The sequence below is a fragment of the Telopea speciosissima genome, chromosome 11 (genome assembly GCF_018873765.1).
Source record: "Telopea speciosissima isolate NSW1024214 ecotype Mountain lineage chromosome 11, Tspe_v1, whole genome shotgun sequence".
Taxonomy (NCBI): domain Eukaryota; kingdom Viridiplantae; phylum Streptophyta; class Magnoliopsida; order Proteales; family Proteaceae; genus Telopea; species Telopea speciosissima.
The window spans coordinates 12,610,695-12,635,921 of record NC_057926.1 but is presented as its reverse complement, the minus strand read 5'-3'; the positions used below and the strand labels follow the sequence as shown (position 1 = coordinate 12,635,921).

Below are 25,227 nucleotides of genomic sequence, written 5' to 3'. Positions count from 1 at the left end.
ATCATCGTCCAGGTTTATCAAAATTGGATCCTAAAGCTATCAAGTGTATTTTTCTAGGATATTCACGTACCCAAAAAGGCTATCGATGTTTCTCTCTCGCATTACAAAAATATTTTGTCACAACTGATGCCTTTTTCTTTGAGTCCATGTCTTATCCAGATGAGTCCTTTGTTTTATCTAAATAGGATGATGATCTTCCTATATCTATTGTTTAACACTCTTTCACAGATTCACTTGGTTATTGCACCATCTCCTCCACCAGCACCACCGCCTCCGCCACCTATTTGGGTTATCTATTCGCTGTCCTCGGGTTGATGCTGCACCCCCGGTTTCTTTGCCACCACCTTCATCGACTTCCTCTGCATATCTTGGTCCCGAGCCAAGTATTTCACCATCTGATCTTGATGTTCCCACTGTTCATTGTAAGGGTGTTCGGAGCTGTACCCAACATCCCTTGTTCAATTTTGTGTCTCATTCTCGTTTGTCTTCCTCATTTCATCGATTCTTTTCTGCTAATATCATTTCTCAGTAATCTACATCAAGTGGTGGAGGGGTAAATCTCATCTTAGGACGAGACCCCGGAACATTACTACTCTTAATGAGGCAGATCTGCCAACCATCTCTTTCTGAGCCCACCATTGTTAGTCTGATGAGGAGTTATGGAGGGGCATTCGAACGACATGAACCGCTTAGTTTCCCGGTGTCTTTGACACGGGGAGGCCTTCCTTGCATCCCAACATTTCACCGGCAAGGAGTTCGTGCGAAGATCTGCCAAGATATCGGCGGCATCGCTCACACGTTCCTCTATAGAAATAGGAGGACCCGGGGTAGCTTGCTACCATGATATCCTCCATCACCTGATTGGTGATGAATTGAATTAGATCAGGAAATGGGGTTAGCCCCTCTTGCAAACAGATAGATAACACCTCCAGGGAGATGGAGGTCTTTATAGACAAAAACAACGCATTTATAAGATGAATTAAATATTCCATAATTCACAAATTGGATATTTTCAAGGGCTTTACTAACTGACAAAGAAAAGCAAAATCCCAGTGTCGGGGGGGGGGGGGGGGAATTGGGGCCGGTGCCTTTCTTTTACAACCTAAACTCCTATTTGTCAGCCGTGGGGAACTACTGCTCGGTCGGGAGGAGGAGAAAGGCTTGGGCCTACCTCGCGTAGTTTGTTACGTCAACTCCAAAAGGATAAGTTGCATTGGAATCGAGAAAGTTCTGTGGAGTTCATAATTGCATAAAAGGAGTCAAAGTAGTGGCTGCGGCGCGTCGAGGCACTTCTTCGACGGTCCCAGTCTGCCCGCCTGCCGGCCCATGAATTCTTCAGAGCGGGCCGGCAGGCGGGCGAGATAGAATGGGCGGGCACTACTAACCAAGCCACAAGTCTTTCTACTGTTGGCTGTCATCCTATTCCTATGTCTATTACAGAGCCATTGTCTAGTCCTGGCTAGAGGACAGCTATGCAGGAAGAATTGTTGGCTTTGGAGGAAAATCACATGTGAGATCTTGTGCCCTTACCAGTGGGTAAGTCTGCTATTAGTTGTCGTTGGGTCTATGTTGTTAAAGTAAACCCAGATGGTTCTCTTGCCCGTTTAAAGGCTCGGTTGGTGGCTAAGGGGTATATGCTCAGGCTTATGGAGTTGATTATCTGGATAATTTTTCCCCTCTTGCAGCTTCTCATCATTGTTGTTGTACCAATTGAATGTTAAAAACGCTTTCCTTCATGGTGATCTCCATGAGGAAGTCTATATGGAGCAACCACCATGTTTTGTTGCTTAGGGGGAGTCTGGTCTGGTGTGCAAGCTCAAGAAATTCTTATTTGGTTTGAAGCAGTCTCCTAGGGTATGGTTTGGAAGATTTAATGATGTTGTTCTTGAGTTTGGACTGTTACTATGTAAAAATGATCGCTTGGTGTTTTATTAACAGTCCAGTGCAGGGAGGATATTCCTAGTTGTATATGTAGACGATATTGTGATCATGGTACAAAAACTCGTTAAAACTCGATTGAGATTTCAAGAGTATCGAGTATCTCGGTCTGACTGAAATGAAACACCACTTCGAAATGAAAAAATACAATAACTCGGTCGAGATTTCGGACATTTCATGAAATTTCGGTACTTTGTAACATCTTGCCGATATTACCCAAGTTATAAAATGTCAAAATCTCGTGAGTCTCAGTCGAAATTTCAACCGAGAGCACACAAGGCTTGCTTTTTTCATTGTCTTCCACTCATTTCTTCCTCCTTCACTTCTCTTTGGTGATTTTTGAACCAGCCTTCGAATCTTCGCCGCATCTACGCCAGAAGCACTTGGAGAACACAGGATCGAACCTTCGCTCAAGGCTCCATCGAACTATGAGTGGGGTTTAACTTGGATGGCGGAGTAATTATTATTAGTAGACATTTGAGTCACTTGATGACTACTTGACTTATATTGGGAATTTGGGATATTGATGTTATTGACTTAGTGTACTTAATATTATGACTTATAAGTCATTGAATTTATGTTTCTAAGTGGATTTACTTGTTTAAATTGCTTATTAGTTATTATGTCCTCTAGTACTTAAAGTCTTAAACAATGTGTATGTGTAATGTAAGTGTAATTAACTAAGTTATACATTAGGATTCGACTGTATACTGCCAATCAATGGTGCAAATCCAAAACACAATTTTGGGTTACTATTTTTGCAATTTGAACATTTACATGTGTTTATATAGCCTAAAATAGGGGTTCCATGAAGTTTCAGGCCTTAACTTGGCCTAAAACCCACCGAAATGACCTGCCAAAACCTTGTAGAAAAAAACACAATATTTCGACCAAAATATTCGAAATTTTGGATATTTCGGTCTGACAGAAATACCAAAACGAAATGAGATTTTAAACATTGATTGTGATTACTGGAGATGATGTTAAGGGTATTAAGCACTTGAAGGTTCACTTATAGCAGAAATTTCAATCAAAGGATTTGGGAAGGTTAAAATATTTTTTGGGTGTTGAAGTGGCCCAGTCTAGAAGAGGTATCTCGCTTTCCCAGTGAAAGTAATGTAGTCTTAGATAGGTAGGAGACCTACTAGGAGCCAAACAACAGGATCAAATAACAAAAGGGGCTGCAGGTTCGAGTGGGCAGATTTGGGTATTTTATATCAAATCTAGGTTAAAAATAGGGTGAAGGGTGAATGTAATATATGAAAATAATAGGCAAGTCTAAAGGAAACTAATGGTATGGGTTTTAAATAGGTTTAAACAGAAAATTAAAATTCTGAAATTCCAGGGTTGGGGTTTGGGTTTTGGGTTTTAGAATGTAGGTTGAAATTAGGGTTTAGGATTGGATTTTTGGAGCGAGCTTTGGGTCGAGTATAGGGGACAGTAGGAGGGAGGTTCGACCAGGTTTTAGGCTGATTCTGATGGTTGAATTGGACTTTGCGGAATTTAGGGTTTTTTGGGTTTTGTGGGAGATGACAGAATTTAGGGTTTTGATGGATGGAAGGGACTCAAAGCTGGATCGAGTGGAAGGATTTGTTCAGTGGATCTGTGGTTAAAATTTGAAAGAAAACTGATCAGGGAATTGGGCAGAATAGGGTTAAGGGTGATTAGGGTTTATGGGATTCAAACCAAAATTAAAGGGGGATTAATTGGGGGGAAGGATTAGAGGATTAGAAGAAGAATTTAGGTGTCAAACTTACTGGAGATTCCACTGGCAGCAAGCTTCGACTGGATGAAGGATAGAACCACCTTCAAATGAGGACCCTCCCGGCCGTCACGGCGCAAGGAGTCAATTGGATTCCACCAATCCCTTCTTCCTTGATAGAACCATGGTACTAAATCTCGTTTCGTTTCGGTGTTTCGGTCTGACCGAAATTTCAGAGATACCGAAATTTCGTCGAAATCTTGGTCGAAATATGGTATTTTTCTGTGGGTGTAAAATGCCAAAAATGTCCGAGATTTCCGAAATTTTCGAAACGAGATGACCGAAATTACCAAGATTTTCGAAATTTCCGAAACGAGATGACCGAAATTTCCGAAATTTCATCGAAATTTCATCGAAATTTCCGAACTTTCCGAACTTTCCGAAATATTGCATTTTTTCATTTCGGACTTGCATTTCGTTTCGGACAGGTCGAGATACTCGAAATATTCGATATCTCGACCGAAATTTCGCGAGTTTTAGTACTATGGATAGAACCACAAGGCAACACTCCAAAGGAGCAGCAGCAGCAGCAATCGGCAGCCAACAAATCTGGTTTTATTTTTCAAATATTCTGTGGGGAGCCTCCACGATTTATTTTATTTATGATAGAAGAAAGCAAAAGGCCAATTCCTTATACAACTTAAACACCTGCTCACTTAAAATCGTGGAAAGGAACCTAATTAAACAACTTAAAAATTTAAAAGAGTTTAAAGACATATTTACCCCTAAAACTTAAAATAAAAGAATCTAACTTAAAACAACTGATATAAAGAAAATTCCCTACTAGCCAATAGGATTTAAGAACCTATTAGCCAATAGGAGCACTTCACTTAAATTAGACCAATTGAACCAATTAGATGCAACCAATTTAAACCTAACCTATGGCTCCCTAATTAAATCCTAAGTTCAGGACTTCTTCTTCTTCTTCTTCTTCCTACTTGGTGTTGCATCAGAAAGTATGTTCTAGATTTGCTTACAGAGACAGGAATGTTAGGGTCAAAACCTCTGGATACTCCCATGGACCCCAATGCGAAGCTTACAGCTGATAAAGGTGATATTCTAGATGACCTTGAGAAGTATCGGAGACTTGTTGGAAAATTAAACTATTTGACTGTCACACGATCTCATATTGCCTTCCCAGTCAGTGTTGTGAGTCAGTTTCTATCCTCTCCTAGGACACCTAATTGGGATGTTGTTATTCGTATCTTAAGAAGGTTCCAGGCCGTGGTCTATTGTCAGGTATTTACAGCGGGCACTCGCAGCTCCAACTTTACGATTTCCTCTTCCTCCTCAATGTAAATACAAAGTTACAATATCTTAAACTTCCACTAATTAGAAGTTTGTTAATATTTCTAATTGATTAATTGTTTTAACATTATATATTATGCAAGTATTACATAGTGGCATTTGGTTATCCATCTGCAACTAGTTTTTTTACTCTACTTAAGGGGGGAAAGCTATCATCTACAAGATTATAGGGGCAAGGGCAGACAAGCAAGGACTGTTGTGGAACTATTCAACCATAGACACTCATCGATAACAAATGTTAAAAAACAGAGTTTTGGGGCGTTGAAAAGAATTGTTTTCCTTTATTGAGAAAACACTGCCTTGTTTTCCACTAAGGACTCAAAGTTACATCGTCATTGCTTGTTGTGCCCTTTACAACTACAATCGGGAGGAATAACATCACGCGAAAATTGCACATTATGGACAACAAGACTTGGTAGAGGAATTGAGTGATGAGAATGAGGAGGATACCCCAGCAAATGCAATAGTAGATAGTAGCAGCAAACAAGATAGGGAAAGAGAGATGGATAGTATTAGGAAGAACATTGCAAACCAGCTGGCTAGGCATTGAAAATGGAGGAAATTTGATTCTTGTTCTGTAATATTAATTTAAAGTTTAAGAACTTTCTTTGGATATGATAATTGTATGTTGACATTTTGACATGTTTTTTATTCGTTCAAAAACTCAATTTATATTGTAGAAAAATGACTGACATATGTCACATGTGTACCTATGGTCAAGGCCCAATGGTCTTGAAAATGGTGTATACGAAAAGAACTATGGATGTTGGTTTTATAAATCTACTAGTAATGATGATCATCCAAACTCAATTTATATTGTAAAATGACTGACATATGTCATATGTGTACCTATGGTCAAGGCCCAATGGTCTTGAAAATGGTGTATATGAAAAGAACTATGGACGTTGGTTTTATAAATCTACTAGCAATGATGATCAGCCAAACTCATTCATACGGGTTGATGAACACAATCCCGATGGATTTATCTTATATTTGATTGCACAACATTCACACTGATATGGCTTCTAATCTTATCTGTCGCTGTTATTTACCTATTTTTAGTAGGGTAATTTGATGTTGAAGAACTTTTTCCTTTTGGTGAATTTGAAATTTAAGAACTTGATTTGTATTAGAACAACAGAACTCAACTTCGATGGACTTTTATGTAGTTTAGAATATGAGTCATGTCAGTTTGGGGGTATTAGTGCTCCACACTTAACCACAATTGCAATTCGAGTGTTATCCCTAACGGCATCCTCTGGTGGCAGCAAACGTAACTGGTGTACATTTGGGTTGATACATACCAAACCCCACAATCGTCTCAGTTATTCAAAGTTGGAGAAGCTAGTGTATGTCTCTTACAACATGAAGCTGAAGCTTAAATATTTAGAGTTGGAAAGAGAAGGGGATGAAGTAGATGTCAACCCAATCGACATCAACCACCTACTAGATGATGAAGATCCAGTTAGAGCATGGATAGAAGACACCAATAAGGTATTGGTAATGGACCAGTTAAGTGAGGATCGCCAGACAACCAAACCTAATCCAATCATAGAGAACATCATTCGACAGATTGATGATGATGAAACACGGGCACCATCAGAAGATCTTTATCCTAATGTTGAAGAGGATTACAGTAGTCCTGAAGAAGGTTTAATTAGGAGGACGAGGTCAGGTCATCCGTATGGAGGAACTCAACAAGATGTTGATGATGATGATGATGAAGGCGACGATGGTGATGGTGATGGTGGTGGTGGTGCTGCTGCTGCTGATGATGATGATGGTAGTGATGGCCATGGTAGTAGTAGTGGTGTTGGTGGTAGTGGTGGTGGTACTGGAGGTAGTGGTGGTGTTGGTGGTAGTGGCTGTGGTGGTGGTGGCCATGGGGCTTCACAACATTATGCTAGGATGCAGTTCACATGTGAGGCAAGATACACACTTGCTACCCAAGATACTCCTCTTGGTGGTTGCCATCAGACTTACAATCGGAAGGGCAAGGCTGGCAAGCATTCCCACAAAGGCCACAATCCATATGATAGTGATGTGCTTATGAGTGGCATGGAGTCACTTAGCATTAGTTCTTATCATGCTGTTGCTTCATCAGGCCATGGGCATTATGCATCAGGTTCTTCTTCGAGCTATGGGCATGGGGCTTCTGTAGGGTATGGAAGTTATGGATATGGAGAGGCACAACCACAAACTAGTGCTTTCACAATATTAGCCACTGTGTAGCAGTACACACGATTCTACTATAAGTGGGAGAGTCACTACCATCATTATTTCGACTGGGCTCAGTATTGTGCTTATGTTCAGTCAGTACACAACATCATCCTAGTCGCTCCTAATCTTGAAGACCCTTACAGACATGACTTTGATCCACCCTGACATTCTTCATGGCAATAGAGTGACTCTACATGTAAGAAATCTGATCTTTTAATCTTTTATAACAATTTCAAAGTGCCGCACTAGTTATACATTATTCATAATTCTTAGTGTATATGCATGATATATGACATAAATTGCTTGTTTGTATTGCTTTTGTGCCCAAAAGTGTATTTCCATGTGTATTTTGATCGTGCGTTTCTGCACCGATCGATACGTATCTCCAATATGATATGATACGATACGTCTCTTAAAATCACCTAATCGATACGATACCCGATACCGATAGTTTAAACCTTGAACAGAAGACAATAATCCCAAGATGAAACCCTGAAACTCTCAGTTGTAACAGAGAACCAGAACTGAAATTCATAGTTGTCAAGGCGCCCCGCCTAGGCGTCCAAGCGGATTTCTAGGTGCTTAGGCAGCTGTCGCCTTATTGTAGGACGCCTTGCATTGGGGTAATTGGCATGGAAGCAGGTTTTGGCACTTATTTATGCCTAATACCATTTAAGTAAATGTTTTTATATTTGATATTTCATTTACTTTAGATATTATTTATAAATAATCAAATACCCCCTATTTGAATCCAATAAAAATAGTTAAAAAATTAAATTCCAAAAGGATAAAATGTCAACCCCCCAGTTCAAGAACAAAAATTGGACTTTTGGCGATAGGTGAAATTTTCAACTTTGTAATGGTCGAGTTTTTCTCAAATCTAAAAATTCCATAAATCTTAATATGGAAAAACATTGCTAAAAACCAAAAGTGTGGTAAAATATTCATTTGTTTTGATATCTAAAAAATATTTTCATGTAAAGCGATTTTGACAACATTCATGCACACCAAATAAGGTTTGACTTGAACATAACTCCTTCAATACAAATCAAATTTAAACAATCTTGGATTTGTTGGAAAGTTGGTTTTGTGTTCTACCTAATACAAAAAGTCCCATGTAAAAATAAAATCATTTGACTTAGATTCTAGGTTTAGGAAATAAGAAGGGAGAAGAAAGAAGTTGGAGGAGGAAGAAGATAGCAAGAGAAGAGAGAAGAGAATATTAGGCTGTAATCGACTGTGTTGGAGAGGCTTCTCCATACGCCATATATTCATTCAATCATAACTAATAGAGAATTACATCCACCTCCCTAGGGAGGTATAAGGGAAATAAAGAAGAAAAACAGAATTACATAATAAGGCAACTAGTAATAGAACTAGTTCCTAAACTACCCCTATTACATGACTCCTAACAATTTGATCAATCAAATTTCTTAGAGAACAAGAACATTTATCTAAATCGAGAGCAAGTTAATTACTTATTGATAACATCATATTTTCTAAGAACAATATAAGCCAAATGTGAGACTAAGTATACTTGAAAATGACCAATTTCAAGAACAAATAAACCAAATGTGTGTCTTGATTGTTTCACACATATAACTGATATATTAAGAAAATAATATTGGAACGCGATTTAGGCCGCCTAGGAACCGCTTAGGCGTCGCCTAAGCGCTTAGGGAGGACCTCAAACGCATTGGATCGCCTAGCGCCTTGACAACTATGCTGAAATTACAAGCTAAATCCCAAAATATTAAGTAAAGGAGAAACGGCAGGAATAGCCCAAAACCACCACAGATGGGAAAGTTCCGTCGAGGGTAGGTGATGGGGATACCTTTACTACTTCAAAAACTTAGCCATAGTTTATGGCTAGATTAAAAGTAATGGCTATGAAACAAAATTAGAAACTCAACACAGATTTCGTTAGTTACTAACACGGGTTTCTAACCATTAGATGAACCTGAAACCACAGTCGAAGGGATGGAGGGTAATGGTCAACAAACATACTAGAAACAGGCCTTCGATTGATGGTTGGATGAAGGAATACATCAACTCAAAGTTTCTGCAAGAATCTCTAGATCCAAAAGATGCCACAAGTTGTATGTGAATCTTCTAAACAAGTTTCTGTTGGAATCAATGGAGCAGCCTCTTATGGATAACACAGCAACAGTAGCAGTGCCAAAGGAGTCTCAGTTCCTCTCAGTAGATCACTGGTTGCAGGTTTGATGAAAATAGAAACAAAGAGAGAGAGGATATGATTAAGGCCTCTCACCTATGGCCTTGGTTAGTCTCTCACTAACCTTGGTCTCACACCATAGCTGAATCACAAAGCACAAGCACAAGCTTTTTTTTTTCTTTTTCAAATCTCTAATCGTGGGGGCTGTAGACATGGTTCGAGGTCTCATGAGATCCCGACTAGATCTTGGCAATTGCCTCGTTTTCGAAAAGAGTCGAGTCGAGACAAGGTGTGAAATGAGAATACATTTTGTCGGCGAAATTTCTGTATCTCGCCGAAGTGTCACAAAGTCCGTTATATAAATACCATGTTTCGACTTTTCTCGGTTAAAATTTGGACCTATTCTCAATAAACTTGATTGGTTTCGCCAGTTTGTAAAGAAAACAACTGCTAATCACTTATTTGCTCCAAATCATAGCCAATAAAAAAACTTAAAACACTTGGATTTGATGCTCAAGAAAAACATTTGAAGGAGATTTGCTGCCCAACAACCTTCCTTGGAGGAGATTTGAACTTGAAGGCCCAGCAATCGTTCAATATTAGGATGAGCATATAGGGCTACAGGTGACTTGGTACTTGGTAGCTTGTATTGTTAAATCTTGACTCAAAATATATTTGATTCTATTTAACAAACAATATTAATATATGATTTAAGAAATAGTTTATAATTTGATGCCTTTTCATTCCTATTGCTTATTTAAATTGTTCTACTTGATATATATATATATATATATATATATATATATATACACACACACACACGCACTGTGTCCTAAGTCAAACAACCAAAAACTAAGGGTTCCACCATGTTTACAGGGCCTAAAATAGGCAGTCGTGCAAGTTCCATGACCTAATTAGGTCATATGGCCACCGAAACCTAGGGCCAAAATATGACATAAAAAATGCACCAACTCAACCACGATCTCGCCGAGATACCGAGACCTTGCACCTTGGCCATAGAGCAGCCCCTATTTTATTGACAATCCAAAGTAAAACCTCCCTTGCGTGGAGGAAAAGATCCTTTACAAAATACAATCAATAAAAATAGAAACTACCCAAGCTTGCTTCCAAATTTCTGGTCACACCAAAATAGAAACAATTGTAAAAATATCTTCTTGAAGCCTCCCACGTAAGCCACTTAAAAGGTCCCTTCATGGGCCCAACTGGCCCATTAGTTGGGCCTTAAAACTCAAAACCCCAAGACCCATTAATGCTGGCCACACTGGCGGCTGGTCCCATGGCTGGCCCATATGTGGACCAAAATTGCGCTGGCTCGATAGGAGCAGGATTTGGCTGTTGTGGCCTCTCATCAAGCCCCATCGTACTGAGTCACATTGTATGAGCTTCAGCATGTTTGGAGGGAGCAAAACCAACCAGCAGATAACATTGCATTATTGGTACTGGTTCCATTGAAATCATCATTTACCCTCAGGTTTTTTTCTGAGGAGCTATGTAATTTTGTAAAGGATGATTCGGACATGTGTATTAACTACAGATTAGCATTGCTTGCTCTGATACCAACTGTCAGAGACAAATATTTAGTGGAATCAATCTGCCTGTGTGGGGCCTTAGCAAATGGAAAGGCGTACCCAGTGCACGAGGCTCCTGCCACTGTGGGGTCTGGGGAGGGTCATAATGTACGCAGCCTTAGCCAATGCTTGACTAATACAAGCCTAAGGCCATTCAAGCCATCTTTTTATTTTTTTGGATGAAAAAGTAATTTATAAACAAAGAAAGAAAAAACAGGGACTCCCAAGAAAGGGGAAAACAAAAAGAAAAAGAAAGGAGAAAAAACCCTCACCCTAAAGGAGGGAGGGAGGGGGAATACAAAGAAATGGGGATTGCCCAGGAAGCTACAATTAGCTTATTTATTAGTAATCAATAGATAGTGAAGGCTCGAGTGCATCAAATCGGTTCTCCAATCTTCCTACATCTATTGGTCTGGCATTTTCGGCCTCCCTAAAGTCACCATCAAGGCTATGGAAACCATCTTCTGTGCCTTCCTCTGGAAAGGAAAAGAAACCACCAAATTCCTTCACCCCATCAGCTGGAAATCAATCTGCCTTCCCAAGTCTAAAGGCGGGCTTGGCATCCGCCATATCCGCGACTCTAATACAGCGGGTATTCTCAAGCTCATTTGGAAGATCTCTTCCAAACATGACTCCATTTGGGTTCAGTGGGTTTACTCCCATCTTCTCAAATCTGACTCCATCTGAACTGCCCCCACCCCCTCGGACTATTCTTGGGTCTGGTGCAAAATCCTCTCTCTTCGGCCCTTAGCCCTCAGCGCCACTGCTTCATCTATTACTGATGGCTCTTCCATCTCCCTTTGGCTTGACCCCTGGCACCCCATGGGAGTCCTCTATAACTCCTTTGGGCCTCGCTCTATTTACTCTTCTGGTATTCCCAAGTCTGCCCCCCTCTCTTCCATCATCTCTTTGGGTTCTTGGTCCCCTCCCTCGCCCCTCCCCCCAATCCTCAACCTGATCTGGCATTCCCTTCCCCCCTTCCCCTCTCCTTCGCCTCCTGCTGACAGGATCATTTGGCTCCCCTCTTCGAATGGCCTTTTTAGCTTTAAATCTTCCTGGAATCTAGTAAGGCCTCACGCCCCTACTGCTATCTGGCATCAGCTTGTCTAGTTCAAAGGCCATATCCTTGCCATAGCTTACTAGCCTGGAGAGCCCTGAACCTTTGCCTACCGACCCAAGCTTTTCTCCTGCACCGGAGAATCCATGTCCCTACCTCTTGCATCTTTTGCTGGAATGGATCCGAAGACATTGATCACCTTTTCTTTGATTGCCCCTTCACCTCTACCATCTGGAAAAAATCCCTCTCTTCCATCTGGCCTCGCAGCAAAACCCCCCTCCCCTTTGCCAGAGAGTGACTCTGGATGGTCATGACCTTCTCAAGAAGCTCTATCTGTGACACTATAGGGAAACTTGTGTTTGGTGCTACCCTCTATCACATCTGGATGGAGAGGAACTTCAGGAGATGGACCTCCAAATCTAGATCTTTCAATCTGATTTGGAAAGCCATCTCTTCGGATGTCTCCTCTAAAATCCAGCTGCTCCCTCACAAGAGGTTTTTGGACTCCCCAAGGAACAGGCATATTGTAAATTCCTGGGGTTTAGATAGTGCTCTTTTGCTGCCCCCTTCCCCCTCCTAGTTGGGCTCGGGGTTTTTCCCTCTCCCCCTCTCCCCCTCCCCCCTTTTTCCCCCTTGTATATTCCCCTCTTTCTTTCTTGCCCTCCTTGGGCTTTGGTAATATAATTTTTTATTCACCAAAAAAAAAAATAGATAGTGAAGGGGTAATGCAGGAAATTTGGGGGCTGCTCCTACTAGCCCAATTAGATACTCCAAGGGATGCCATCTCAGGCCCAAGCCCAAGCCCAAGCTCTACCAGCCCTGCATTTAGTATATTTATGTTTTTTAGAGTTTTTAGGGAATGATTATGATGCTCCGCATTTGTGTATCATTTAATATTATTATTTGTTGTTGTGCTGGCAGTTTTATGCTAGGCAATGAAAGGGATTCTCGACGAATATCGATGTATTGATGCTTATATGTGATTTACATTGATGTTATGATGCTAATTATGATTTATTAAAATTTTAATTGTATTTTATTGGGATTTAATTGAGGTTTATTAGAAGGTTTTGGTTTAATGGGAATTGATTTGTTTTTGTCCAATTGGTGTTGGTTTGTTGGTTTGGTTATGGGTTTAACCCATGGTTTGAGTTAAAGAAGGATTGCTTGAGGTCTTATTTAATTACAAGAGTGCCATTTGAATTTATACCTAAGGCTAAGTGTTGAATTTAATTTGAGAACTTCATTTCTTTGCAAGAAAACTAGTTCTCTAAACTGATTCTATAAGCCTAATCAAACTAACCCATAAGCCTTCATATATATAGATGTAAAATCACTTTAAAATCTCAGTTCTACAACTACCCTGCTACTGAATTCATTCCTTAAGAGAGGAGAAGAGGAACTGAGATAGAATGAAGAGAAATTGAAGAAGGGTTGGAGAAGAAGGAGAATTGAAGAGGAGAAGAAGAAGAGTTGGAGAAAAGGAAGGGAACGATACCTGTAACCTTGTTGTCAAGTTGGGATGCAAAAATCACCCAATTCTGGGCATTTTCGGGCACTGTTACCAGGGCCGGAAGGTCAGGACTGGTCATCTGGGTCCCTAGAATCTTTATCATCCGGCAGGTCTTCCAGGCCTTGGATTTCCCCTATTTTGCTTGCACTTTAATCCAAAACCCTATGATTGGTTTAATTAACACTTAGTACAACTAAACTGAGTAATTTTTCCCCCTAATTGTATATCTTTGCATGTTAGATATGGAGTTTATTTATGGTCCCGTTTGCTGTGTAGGACCCTTAGAAGGTTTACTTTGATCGGTCGATCGAAACGCGAAAGAGTTGGTAAGGAAACATTGCTAATTGATGGATAACACTAGATATGATAATATGAAAATAATTGCTTTTGTAATAATGTTATATGATGTAGAACTTATAACCATACATTGAGATATTTCTATATGCTCGAATAATATATGTTTATCATCATGCATTTGTGAACGATTATGATATTGTTAAATGCTTTATATGAATAATGATTGTGAATGAATAAAAAAGATTGAAATGGAAATTAAAGACATGTGTCGATGGGCACAGCCAACATATGACCTGGCACTAACGTGTGCCCATGTAATGTAGCTCTAAATAGGAGAAGGATCCTATTAGAGGCCAAGCAACAGAACCTCAAAGGGGGCTGCTGGTTCGAATGGGCAGAATTAGGGTTTTTAGGCCAATTTCTAGGGTTAGGCTTGGGGGAATAGGGTAATTCTTATATTGTTTTAATGGGCAGGTTTTAAGGAGTCTAATAATGTAGGTTTGGATGATGTTTAACTAAAAAATTGAATTTCAGAAAATTAGGGTTAGGGTTTCGGGTTTGGGGTTTTAGAATCTAGGTCAAAATCAGGGTTTTTTAATGGGAGTTTAGGGCTAGGGTTGGGATCGAATTTTCCAGGTAGAGAGGGGAAGGTTCGATCCAAATATGGGAGGTTTTTTATGGCTGGAAGTACTGATTCTGGAATTTTGGGTTTTTTTGGGTATCACAGAGACGAGGCAAACTAGGGTTGGAGTGGGAGGATGGGGCTGCAAGTTGGATCGAGTGGAGGGGATGTGGTACGGAGGCTGTGGTTTGAATTTGAAATAATTCTGAAGGTCAAATATGGCTGGGCAGCAAGATCTAGGGTTTAATGGAATTAGGTTTAATGAAATTCAAACACAAAAATAAAGGGGATCGATTGGGGGGGGGGAATTAGTGGATTAGAAGAAGAAATTGGTGAACAAGTTGCAGCAGAAATCCACTGGCAGCAGCTTGAACAGGATTGAAGGATAGAACCACCTTCAGAGAAGAACCTCCCAGCCGTCACAGCGTAAATAGTCACAAGAGATCCACCTATCCTTCTTCCTTGATAGAACCACAAGGCAAACACTCCAAAGAGCAATAGCAGCAACAATCGGCAGCCAACTATTCTGTTTTTTTTCAAATATTCAACTGTGGGAGCCTCCCACGATTTAATCTTTTATAATAAAAGGCCATAGGCCAAATCCTAAAGCTATTACAACTTTACAACTCTTCCCTCTTCATAAATCGTGGAGAGGTATAATTATACTTAAAACAATTTAAAACACTTAAACTAAGAAAATTCCTAAGTGACCAATAAGATATAAGACTCTATCAGCCAATAGGAACATTTCACTTAAATTGGACCAGTGGTTCAACCGGTTCAATTTAAAACATGAAAATTAAACTAAGTATTGGGCTAATCCCATATGCAACCTATGTATCCCTAGTTTAGGCTCATTAAAGTGGCCTATTACATAAAAAACCCTTGGAAACAAAGCCCAACATGTATATATATATATATCCCAACTCTAGACTTATTTCTAAAGAAATAAGCCCATTTCAATGATGAATCTACATCACCATGAGGACAGGCGTTGAGGCTTTCGACTGGAAAGTGATAAGGCTGAATTGTCTAGGCTAATAAGCAAACCAGCAAGATATACCAGGCCTCGTGCCTACGGATTGAAGCCACTTCGATGGTATTGACTAAAGCTATATTGAGCGTAAGGAATGCTGAAGCTTAAAACTAAGACTGAAATGAAATGATTTCGATTGTATGGTTGATATATGTGACTCATGTGAGCATGATTGACAATGTTATTCCTTACTGGGCGTTTAGCTCATTCCTCGAATGAACATCTTTTTACAGATGAAACAGACAAGGGCAAGGGCACAGCCATTGTTGAAAGAAGTGAAGACTGAGGATCTTTGACAGCTTTTGGAGTCTTATACTTTAGGGCATATGAAACTCTCTTTTATTGTATATATTCATTTTGAGAAGGAGGGTCTTGTACCCAATATAATGTAAATATTCTAATGTTCTGTCACTCTCTTAGGAGAGCATGAATTTATAGATTAGCGCCATCAATACCCTATATTAAGATTTAGATTGTTGTCTTCCTCTTAATGTTTCTCTTTTATTTTTACACTTTGATTTTACTGATTGTTTAATCAAATGGTTTCCTGTGAGGTCCCGGTTGGACTCTGGTGTCGTGGGCCCCACTAGGTCCTCAGATCGGGGTCGTTACAGTTATTGCTGCAGAAGTAGATATTAGGGGGTAGTTATTACTGGAAAAGTAGTTGTTAGGGAGTTATTTTCTTCTTTTTTTTTCTTTGATCTTGAATTTTAAAAAACAGTATTTTGACAAGGAAGACAATGAATGAATGAATAAGGAACAGAATTGAAGAATGAATTGAAGCCTAAGGCTGTGTGCGTGCGCACTCCTTCCCCCCCCCCCCCCCTCTTCTTCTTCTTCTACTGTTCCTTCTCATGGTTTCTTCTCTTCCCCCCCCCCCCCCGCTGCAATTCTGATTTCTTCCTCCCCACCCTCTCTCTCTCTCTCTCGGATTCTTCTCCCTTTCAGTCTCTCTTCCCCTTCTCTTATCTTTCTTCTCCTATCTAACTTCTCTTATCTTGTTCCCTTCCCTGTTCTGGAGGCCAGAACTCCAAAATACCCATATACAACTACCTTATCCTCTTTACCGTAACATCCATTGAACCCCTTTACCCCCATGATTGCAACAACCAATTGTTCCATCTTATCCCAAGTTGGAATGACGAACAACACCGGAGATGCTGCAACAGTAATGGTGTATGACTTCAACATTCCACTCAACTTTATTGAGAGGAGGACGTTCGGTTTCAAGATTTTATTCCCTCTTCTTGTGAATTACCGGAGCTTTTGAATAGAATGGATGGGCATCACATGGACTGGTTTCCCGGATTTATCCAAACTTGAGGTCGAGTTTTTTTTTAAAGCAAGGGAGAGTTGATGCAGGAAATTTGGGGGCTGCTCCTACTAGCCCAATTAGATACTCCAAGGGATACCATCTCAGGCCCAAGCCCAAGCTCTACCAGCCCTGCATTTAGTATATTTATGCTTTATCTTTTATTTTTTTTTAGAGTTTTTAGGGAGTTATTGCTGTAGAAGTAGTTACTAGGGGGTAGTTATAGCTGGAAAAGTAGTTGTTATGGAGTTATTTTCTTCTTTCTTTCTTTTTTTTATCTTGAATTTTAAAAGACTGTATTTTGACAAGGAAGACAATGAATGAATGAATGAGGAACAGAATTGAAGCCTAAGGCTGTGTGCGTGCGCACTCCTTTCCTCCCCCACTCTCTCTTATTCTTCTACAGTTCCTCTCATGGTTTCTTCTCTTCCTCCCCCCTCCCCCTGCAATTCTGATTTCTTCCTGGATTCTCTTTCTTCCTTTCTCCTCCCCCATCAAGGGGCAGATGATATTTTGCATCAACATTCAAGCCATCTTGACATTCACCCAAACTGATCTCACAACAATCGATGGGACAACGCTTACACAGAAGCCAATAATGCTATGTTGAGGCTTGCTCGACCTAGCCCACACAGATGCTTTACTGCTAACCCAACAGACCCTCGTTGTTGTAGCCCTTCATTAGTGCCACTCAACTCAAGGCTACCACCAAGCCGACCATCATCCCGTGCCCAAGGTGTAGTAAATTAGTAATAGCCCCACTCGTATGTCACAATGCATATCGAAAGCTTGCAAGACCTACGACATACTCACCCATGTTCATAGTCACTATCGCACATAGTAACCAACACCAACACAAACACGTCCAAGGCACGCCAACCTCAAAGCAATGCCCAAGATAGGCACACCTGCACATGAGGCACAGAATAGCCCACTCGCTCAAGCTTGTGTGCCACTGACGCCCGATTCTTGCAATTGCAGTCAGTCTCACTACCTCTTTAGTTGTCGCCCCTATCTCTAATGCCTTTTTTTGAGAAAAGGTTCCATACGGAGAAGAATAACCAACTTCCTTCTAGTGGAGAGAGGCTCGGGACACCCTTTACAGAGTCCTGAGCCGAACGCTTTGTAGTTCTTACCACCGGAGGGAAGTCCTCTAACTAATCCCCTGAAGGGGAAGCCCCTGAGGGAACTACTTTCTTATAGCTGCTACAACACTTCTTGTTTGCACTTTACTCTTCAGTGGATTCAAGTAGCTTATGGAAAAAAAGGTCTTTCCCTCGAAGCTTTTGTGGCTAAGGGTGGGGGTGGAGTGTGGTGGAGCGATTAGTATAGTTGGTGCTAGTTGCATCACAATACCAAGCCTCTGTCTCCCTGTTAGCACACCATGCTAGCACTATCCGCTGAACAAGATCCCTGTAAGTAACCAAACCTACAGAGGAAACACTCGTCGCCCACTTCGACTCTAAGTGGCAGCCCATGGAATATTTGTGGTCTGATGCATTGCGGCCAGGCCAACCCCATACACAATGCCTTGCCTGTGACAACTATTATGCCCACCAAGCCTTTCTTGTAGCATGCCATGATGCCTTGACCAATGCAATGGCACCAAGGAGGTTGAGGCACACCACCCTTCCTTCAGGTAGCTCTTATGGCTTTAGCACTTTTCCAGAAGTAGACATGGATTCCCTCAAATTTCATGTTGTATTTTGGAATGTCACTAGGCAATGGCATCTCCTCTATGCACTCACATGCCCTACTTTGTGCCCCACTAACAGTCATAATCAAGAAACCTTGCACACACACGCGTGCCTCCTATGCCATGGCCATGACAATAGTCTACCTGATTCAAAATTTGAGATTTAGACCATCATCTCCCCCACCACTTTTCAATGCTTACTCAAAACCATTTACCAACTAAGCAATGGTACTCCAGCTTACTTTAATAAGCTCAAAGACTCTTACCCCTCTATTACATTGAGATAAGGCTATTCATCAGCAGGATAAGTCTAGGAAAGTTATAGCCTGGAGCTACTACCTTTCTAATCTTTATGATGGGAAGTTTAATAGCAAATACCCTCGGCATCACCCTTGATAATGTGAGTCCTCTCCCCCACCCCCCAAAAAAAAAAACCACTCATCATTCACAATACCGCCCTTGATTTCTATTCACCCTCCCAGGAAAAAAGGTATTTAGAAGACCAAGATATGTGTTAAATATACGCTACAGATGGATAGACAGACAACAAACAGAAAGAGAGAGAGATTGTATAAACCAAATTCACCTATTTCTAGTCCAATGACATCTCGTCAACCACTTAAAAAGAAAAAATAACATGTCATAAAGAGAGGGAGAGTTAATCATCTCGCTAGAGTATGAGAATTCTATATCAACAAGAATGTTCATTTTTTCGTTGCACAACTTGCACTTTTTGATTGTTACCAATTAGGCAATTACAAGTAGCAATTTGCCAACAGCATTATGGTTACACTCAGAATCGGATGATATTCCAATTAGCAAGATATAAAAGACAAGCTTGAGAATACTTGTTACAGAACTCAATAAAGAAATGAGTAATCTCAATGATTAATGACTATCTTGGTCATAGTGTACCCAACATACCTTGTCCCTTATTAAGGTCAGCACTGCAATCCTAACAAGTACATCTTGTATCCTCAGTCCCTCTTTCGGAACACCATCTAAGCAAGAAATCATCAAATTAGTGAGATTACTAGATTGTATATCAAGAAACAACGATAGAGAAGATCAAGGAACAAAAATGTGCAACGAACAATTACCCGAAAAGGTTGGTGAATTAGTTATATCTTCAGCAATGTGAGACAAGAAAAGAGTTCCATATCTGAATAAGGATGAACAAAAATCAGTAGACCAAGACCAACTTAACTACTGTCTGAATGACACAGGTCCTACTAACAATCTAACAGCTAAAATCTAAGTTGTTAAACGAAGCATAAAATTTGGTACAACAATGGAAGAATATTAAACCTGAAGAATAGCCAGTTCGTACATAAATAGATTAGTTCAAAATGCAGCCAAATATGAACTAAACCAAGAATGACGAAATAAAATTTCAGTAAAATTTGACAACTTTTGCACAATTGCTCATTTTATGTAGTCACGAAATATTCAAACACCCAGCACTTCTTTTGGAAGGACAAATAAACCCATACATCCCTGGTGATTCCTGTGCTTTCAAAATTTTACTTCTCTTAACACTTCTTTCTTCTCAAAATCACTCCCCCACCCCCACCCCCCAAAAGGAAAAAACTAAAAAAAAAAAAAAAAAAAAACTCTGATAACAGTTGATAGTCATACCATCTAAGGAAGGCCTTGCAATTAACTCCAAAATGTACAAATTACTGTAGAAATCCCTGAAACCTTCCTCAATACCAAACAGCTCTCGAATTGATTATTTAACACCCTAAACTCCATGCAGCTATTAGATATCTTGTGCAGAAGAAGGATGCTAAGGCCCGTCTCATTCAGTGAGTCTTGTTGCTTCAGGAGTTTGATCTCCAGATGGGAGATAAGAAAGGCACTAAAAATTTAGCTGCAGATCATTTATCCCGGCTGCCCAATTCTTTGATTGTTGATTCCCGAGTCAATGAGAGCTTCCCTGATGAACAAATGTTGGCGGTCTCTAGTGAACCGTGGTTCGCTGGTATTGTCAATTTTTTATTTTTTTTGGGTGAATAAAAAATCCATTACCAAAGGAAGAAAAAAGAAAGAACAGGAGGCCCCAAGAGGGGAAAAGAAAGAAAAAAGGACGCCCAACCCCAGCTTAGCTGGAGTGGTCCAAAGCAACAAAAGAAACATTATGAAGGCCCCAGGAATCAACAATAAGCCTGTTCCCAGGGGTATCTAAGCACCGGGAAGAAGCCACAGAGGATATCTTTGCAGAGATCTCGAAGGAGATGAAATCCCAAATCTGCCTGTAAGATCTAGAAGTGGAGGTCCATTTCCTGACATTGTGCTCCATCCAAATGTGGTCTAGGGTTGCACAAAAAGCCAATCTGCCCACACAATCACATAGGGAAGAGACTGCAAAGTACTTGGCAATCCATTGCCATTCTCTGGGAAAGGGCCGGATACGTCTCTGAGTAGGCCAGCACTTGAAGAGGATGCCTTTCCAGATAGCTTTGGTGGTGGGGCACTCAAAGAAAAGGTGATTCAGATCTTTATCATTGTTCCAACAAAGACAACAAGTAGGAGACACAAGGATCTGCCGGCTGCGAAGAACAGCCTGAGTTGGGAGGCAATTGTTGAAGATTCTCCAGGCAGTGAAGCTGTGCCGAGGGATGTGGTGTTTGAACCAAATGAGCTTGTACCAGGGGACCACCGGGGCTTTTAAGCGAATGTAGTTCCAGGCCACTTTGGAAGAAAACACACATGGCTTGTCTGTTGACCAAGTAACGCAATCTCCCCTTGTCCTCTGCCTTCTGGAAATAGATGGGAGATCATTCCAAAAAGTGGCAAAAGCAGGGGTAGGGGGGGGAGTCCAGCCGTCTAAATCAAGGATGCCTGCCACCAAGGAGAGCCTATGGAGACCTGAGGCATAGATGGTTCTCGGGGTGACCAAGTGAAGAAGAATTCCCCTCGAGTGCCAATTGTCCAGCCAAAGAAAAGTAGAGCCTCCATCTCCAATCTGGGAGCGAATGGCCTTGTGAACCAGCTGGCGGCAGGAGAGGATTTTGCGCCAGACCCAAGAGGCTTCAGAAGAAAGAGTGGCAATCCAAATGGAGTTCTGGCGCAAAGGCCCGGAGTAGATCCAATCCACCCAAATGCTTTTCTTCTTTGAGGCAACCTTCCAGAGAAGCTTAATGATGCCGGCTGTATTAACTTCTTTGATCCTTCTAATGCCTAACCCTCCTTCTTTCTTTAGAAGGCACATTGCCGCCCAGCTGAGAGGATGAAGGTACCGAGAGGAATCTGAACCCTTCCAGAGAACAGAAGCCATGAGAGCTTCTAAGGACTTGATAATGGACTGGGGAAGGGCAAAGGAGCTCGACCAGTAGATGTGTGAAGCCTCCAGAACTGATCTATAAGAACCAATCTTCCTGCATAGGAGAGAAGCTTGCCTTTCCAAAGCTGAAGTCTTTTCCGGATCAGATCTAGCATGGGGCTGCAGTGATGGGCAGTGAGCCTAGCTGGAATGAGGGGGAGCCCTAAGTAATTGACCGGCAGCCTGCCTTCAGAGAAGCCAGCTTGATTAAGGAAGGCAGCTTTCCTAGACTTAGGAATCCCAGCAAAAAAGATCAGAGACTTAGCGGGGTTGATGCGGAGACCTGAGAGCTCTTTGAAGTGCTGCAGACATAATAGGATAGACTCCAGGGAGGAGATGGAAGCCTTTGAAAAAATCATCAGGTCATTAGAAAAGGCCAGATGAGTAAACTTGAGGGCTTTACACTTGGGCATAAGGGCAATATAAGCTACCGATCAGTACTAATTGAATTTCTCTGGAGAAGATTTCCAAGGCTAAAGTGAACAAGTATGGGGAGAGAGGGCAGTCTTGTCTGATCCCCTCAGAAGCTCCAAAAAATCCGGTTGGGCTGCCATTCACCAAAACTAAGAATTTTGGAGAGGAGATACAGGCATAAATCCAGTTAGTGACGATCGTAGGAAACCCCATCTTAGTCATGACCTGAGAGATGAAGTCCCACCTCAAAGAATCAAAAGCCTTGTGGATGTCAATCTTCAGAAGGAGAGAGCGAGAGTGATTTTTCCTGTCAAATCCTCGAACAATGTCATGACAAAGAAGAATGTTGTCGGCATAGTTATCATGGCGACGCCATGGCGTCCTGGCGCTGGAGAGGGTTGCATGGCGACCCTCTTTGATTTCTTCTTCCTACCTCTCTTTCCCTCTTCGATTTCTTCTTCCTGTCTTCGATTTCTTCTTCCCTCTTCGATTTCTTCTTTCCCTCTTCAATTTCTTTCGATTTCTTCTTTCCCTCTTCGATTTCTTCTTCGATTTCTTCTTCCTGTCTTCTTTCCCTCTTCGATTTCTTTCGATTTCTTCTTTCCCTCTTCGATTTCTTCTTCGATTTCTGAATTTTCTTCTTAAAACTTGAGAAACAATAGAGAAAAAATAAAACATGGCTTGAGTATACATCTATTAACACATTAAAAATAGAGAAAATAAAAAATAAACCATGGTCGACATGCTCGCCATGGCAACGCCATGGCGGGCGACATGTCGATATATCGACGTGACACCCCTCCACCGACTTGGATCGCCGTGACGCCGTGACAACTATGGTTGTCGGAGATGTTCCTGCCAGGGATGAACGCAGTTTGGTTGTCACTAACCAGAAGATCAACAACATTTTTGAGCCTACTAGCAAGGATCTTGGCAATAAACTTGTAGAGCAGGTTGCACAGAGCGATAGGCCTGAAGTCAGACATGGCAGTAGCACCTTCCTTTTTCAGGATGAGACATAAAAAGGTGTGATTTGCTCCTTTGATTTGAGCAGGATTGAAGAAAAAGCTTCTAATGGCTGCAATGAGATCGTGCTTGATAATATCCCAGGCAGTAGTGAAGAAACCCATGCTAAACCCGTCTGGGCCCGGAGCTCCATTGGCTTTGAGGGAATGAATAGCTCCGACAATTTCCCCTTCATTGGGGACGGAACTCAAGGAAGCATTGCAGGCTGGGTCAATGAACTTGTTTATCAGGTGGTTTGGAATGAGCTCAGAGACCCCTTGAGTTTCGGAGAAGATGGCTTTGAAGTGCTGAACAGCCAGGTCTTTAATGTCTTTGACAGTGTTGACAGCAGAGCCATCCGGATGGGTCAGCTGCACAATGGAATTATCATTGACTCTAGCTTTCACCGACCTGTGGAAGTAGGCTGTATTAGAGTCCCCCAAATCAAGCCACTTGATTCTAGATTTTTGTTTGAGGAAGCTTTCTTCTCTAGCCAGTAAAGAGGACAGCTGCCCAGAAACCTCTTTCTCTTCAAAAGCAAGTAACTCATTTAGAGAATCAGATTGCAGCCGAGTCTGAATTGAAGCAAGTTGTTCTTTACACTCAGCTTGGATAGAAATGTTGCCGAAGGTGTTGTTGTTCCAAACTTTGAGAGCAGCTTTAACATTCTTAAGCTTCTTGGAGAAGGCTAGGAGGGGGGTGGAGAATGAAAAAACAGGCTTATTCCAAGCCTCTTGGATTAAAGGCAAAAAGGTTTCATGAGTGGACCACATATCAAAATACTTGAAGGGTTTGGGACCAAAGGAGGTGAAGGGCTGAATCTCAATAGAGATGGGGGAGTGATCAGAGATGCCCGGATTATCAAAAGTAGCATGGGAGGTGGGGAAGGAGGATAACCATTCTTCATTGGCGAGAACTCTATCCAGTTTGCAAGCTATACGGTTAGGACCTGCCCTTTTATTGCTCCAAGTAAGGGGGAAGCCAGACCACCTGAGATCATTGACACCTATATCTTCCAGACAATCATTAAAAGAGTTCAAAGCTTCCAAGTCCGGCTGCTCACCTCCCTGCTTCTCATGACTGTACCTAATGCAGTTGAAGTCGCCACCAAGCCCCCATGGATGGGAACCAACTTGAGAGGCCAAGGACCTGAGTTCAGTCCAAAGAGAATGCCTTTGAAGGGGACAATTCAGAGCATAAACCACAGTGAAATGGAAAGAGAAATGTCCCAGACTGTCCGAGAAACTAGTGTGCATAAACTGAGAAGAGCAAGAAGAGAGAGGAATAGAAATTTTTTTCGGGTCCCAAAGGATCCAAATGCGAGCATTGGAGTGGAGGTAGTTGGAAAGGAAAGACCAGCCCGGAGCAATGGAGGAACTAACCTTTAGAGAGTTGGGCTCTTTGATATGGGTTTCCAACAGGCAGCAAAAATTGGCATGAGAAGAGCGAATGCGAGAGCGCACAGCAGACTGCTTCGCGGGAGCATTAAGCCCACGGGTGTTTCAAATAAATCCACAAATCATTTGGGGAGGGGGAGAAGAGGCAGAGAAGACTCAAGGTATCGAGTCAGGGCAGCTTGGGATCGAGTTTCACTATGGTGGCGGCGCTTGTAGGAGCTACCCAAAGGGGGAGCAGGCGAAACAAGGGAAGAAAGTTTGCGGGGGGGCTGAGAGTTGGAAAGAACAGAATTGCCGGGCAAAGAAGGAGACGGGTCAAGCTGGATGTTGGGGAGCACTGTCAGGTGTGGGAGACCCGACCCAATATCACTGCCCTTTAAAGTAGCAAAAGGGCCAGGGCCAGGTCCAGTCAAGCTAGGACCAGAAGAGGACAGGTTCAAAAGCGGCTCGTTAATTACGCCCAAAAGAGATTTTGAAGGGGAGGGACCCACTAGGATAGATGCCTCAGCAACAGGGGGACTACTAAAAGTCGACAACGAAGAGTTTAACGCAGTGTCGAG

At 41.6% G+C, this 25,227-nt stretch overlaps 1 protein-coding gene across 1 annotated transcript in view; it reads right to left on the bottom strand.

Moving 5' to 3' along the window:
- Positions 1 to 25,227, bottom strand: part of LOC122646699 (CHD3-type chromatin-remodeling factor PICKLE) — a 154,567-nt gene that overhangs the window by 22,830 nt on the left and 106,510 nt on the right. The window contains exons 25-26 of the mRNA XM_043840299.1: positions 19,627 to 19,688; positions 19,451 to 19,527 (exon numbers count right to left, since the gene is read on the bottom strand). Coding sequence (XP_043696234.1) covers positions 19,451 to 19,527; positions 19,627 to 19,688 — 139 coding nt within the window. The remainder of the gene's footprint in view (positions 1 to 19,450; positions 19,528 to 19,626; positions 19,689 to 25,227) is intronic.